The sequence below is a fragment of the Propithecus coquereli genome, unplaced genomic scaffold (genome assembly GCF_000956105.1).
Source record: "Propithecus coquereli isolate 6110/MARCELLA unplaced genomic scaffold, Pcoq_1.0 Scaffold24, whole genome shotgun sequence".
NCBI lineage: Eukaryota > Metazoa > Chordata > Mammalia > Primates > Indriidae > Propithecus > Propithecus coquereli.
The window spans coordinates 2,720,523-2,723,095 of NW_012147952.1; the positions used below are offsets into that span (position 1 = coordinate 2,720,523).

At 42.7% G+C, this 2,573-nt stretch overlaps 1 protein-coding gene across 1 annotated transcript in view; it reads right to left on the bottom strand.

Moving 5' to 3' along the window:
• The window catches only part of MB21D1 (Mab-21 domain containing 1), a 33,798-nt gene that overhangs the window by 16,871 nt on the left and 14,354 nt on the right, over window positions 1–2,573 (bottom strand). Inside the window, exons 3-4 of the mRNA XM_012646036.1 lie at window positions 1,566–1,808; window positions 153–204 (exon numbers count right to left, since the gene is read on the bottom strand). Coding sequence (XP_012501490.1) covers window positions 153–204; window positions 1,566–1,808 — 295 coding nt within the window. The remainder of the gene's footprint in view (window positions 1–152; window positions 205–1,565; window positions 1,809–2,573) is intronic.

A 2,573-nucleotide genomic window follows, 5' to 3' on the forward strand; every position in this document is an offset into this window, starting at 1 on the left:
GCCCGACAAAGACCAGGGAATTCCTTGTGAAATGTTTGGAAAGAGAAAAGCTAAAGCAGGTGTTAAAAATGCCTCCAATCTGGTACAAGCATTTCACTGTTAATAAGTCCCTCTGTTCAGTCACTCAAATACACACGCATGCATGCACACACCCAGAGAGGCAGGGTTTTGCCTGAATATAGATAATTTGGAATGATGGGAGATCTGAGAACAGCCAAAGGTAAAAGAGAGCAGAGGTGAAGTTGCGTACCCATTACGAGCCTTCACTTACTTTCATCTTAATGCAAAGATGTGAGGACCTACCCAACCACAGAGCCCACAGGGCCACTGAAGGACTCTGCCTCATTCCTAAGCTGATTTGTCTTCCAATCTTCCCCAGGGTGATAGGGAGCCAGCAAGGGGATGGTATGGGACCCTGCTGAGATTCTCCTATCACATCAAGGAGGGTTTCTTGGGACAACCATTCTAAAAATTGCTCAGGGGTGCAGCCCCTCTTTGCAGAAAGCTATGTTCCTTTCGCAAAACCATGAATAATGATTTATGTACTTCCCCTTTACAAATAATTTTTTCTTGCAGAAAATGACTTCTATATGTATGCAATACAAAAAGTTATGATGTGTGTCTGCAAAAATGCAAACCACCAAACTAAGTAAGATCGACTATTTTGGGGCTTTTTTCCAGCAACACTCATGTATAACTTGGTTCATTTGTTTTGTGGTCTCTTTCAATTTCCCTGGATTTCAGCAGTGGTAGGTGCCAAAAGTCCTATGTAAATTTATGAGAGAAAATGAAAATAATCGGCTACTTTCTTTCTGCCAGCTGAAAAAAAAAAATCACCATTATTCAGTTTTAGCTGTGGACCACCTCAGTCTGGTTCTTAGAACTTGAGTGTTACTTATGAGCACAGCCTGAAAACCCATCCCGATCTGTGAGGCTGAGACACACAGGTGAAAAGGCAGACTCAACCACTGTACCCAACTACAGCTGAGGCTGGAAAGATCTGCTAGCTGCATGGGAGCAGTGGGATGGGAAGATGGAGGAAAAAGAGAAACAGGACTGAGAGTAAGAGTCTAGGCTCTGATGATAATGTTAATATGTAATAATGTATGACCGCCATGAACGGAACCGGGGACTTCACATGCACTGACTTATTAATCTTCCCAGAATCTTTCAAGTAGCTTTGATTAACTCAGTGTACAGATGAGAAAACAAGTTTAGAAGGCTTCATAACTAGCCCAAGATCACACAGTAAGAGAAGAAGTCTCAGGAATCAGAACCAGAGCAGTCTGACTCCAAAGCCAATACTGCCTCTCTTTATTAAAAAAAAAAAAAAGATAAAATTCAAATGCAGGTTACTAGACATTTTAAAGTTGAGTATTTAATATTAATAGTGCAACTATGCCTTTCCAATTCCATCTCTCACCAAACTCCCATCTTGTGGCCTGTTTAGCCTGATGGTTCTTGAAATACCAGCAGCATTAGTTAGCTGTTGTTCTTATACTGCCCTAGCATATAACACTAACAACTCTTTTATGTCTTTGAGTTAACCATAACATTCAAAATACCTTGAAAACAATTTCCTTCCTTTGCATGCTTGGGTACGAGGTAAAATGGCTGTCGTCTTAGTTTGGTCTTAACTTTTGCTCCAAGCCAGTTATTGATGGGCATGCCTTCTTGGGTGCTAGCAGGCCAGCTACTTTTTGATTCCAAAGCCAGGATTATATCCACAGATATTGCTTCAGGTTTTCTAATGACAAGTGTTACAGCAGGGCTCCCTCTTTTCTTCCTCTCCACAATGATATCTGCATCTGTTTAAACATAAGAAAGTGAAGAAAGTTTATCAATCCAATTTTCTCTGGAAATATGTGGGAAATAATATAACTATAACTGAAGATCTCTGAAGTGCTAAGGTTAAGGTGAACATTAGTTCTAAAATGGAAATTGGCTCCACTAGGCAAAGTTTTTACTCATTTAACCAATATTTATTGATACCTACCATGGGGAGCCAGTGGTAGGATTATGTTTGGCATGTATGATGAGGGGCTGCTGAAGACCTTGAGGTTTGGGAATGCTGTGGTTAAATTTTTATTTAGAATTACAATGGCAGCTTGGAGGGAAGCCTGGAGAAGAGGTCAGATGAGTGGCAGGGAAGACAGAGGCAGTGAGAGGACCACAGCAACAGCCCAGTGCAGAGGTCAGGTGCCACAGTAGCACAGAGGCAGTGAGCATCAAGACACAGGGGCAGGGCTGGGCATGGTGGCTCACGCTGTAATCCCAGCACTCTGGGAAGCTGAGGCAGGAGGATTGCTTGAGGTCAGGAGTTCGAAACTAGCCTTAGCAAAAGCGAGACCCCCGTCTCTACTAAAAATAGGAAAAATTGGGCCGGGCGTGGTGGCTCACGCCTGTAATCCTAACACCCTGGGAGGCCGAGGTGGGCGGATTGTTTGAGCTCAGGAGTTCGAAACCAGCCTGAGCAAGAGTGAGACCCCGTCTCTATTAAAAATAGAAAGAAATTAATCGAACAACTAAAAATACATAGAAAAAATTAGCCGGGCATGGTGGTGCATGCCTGT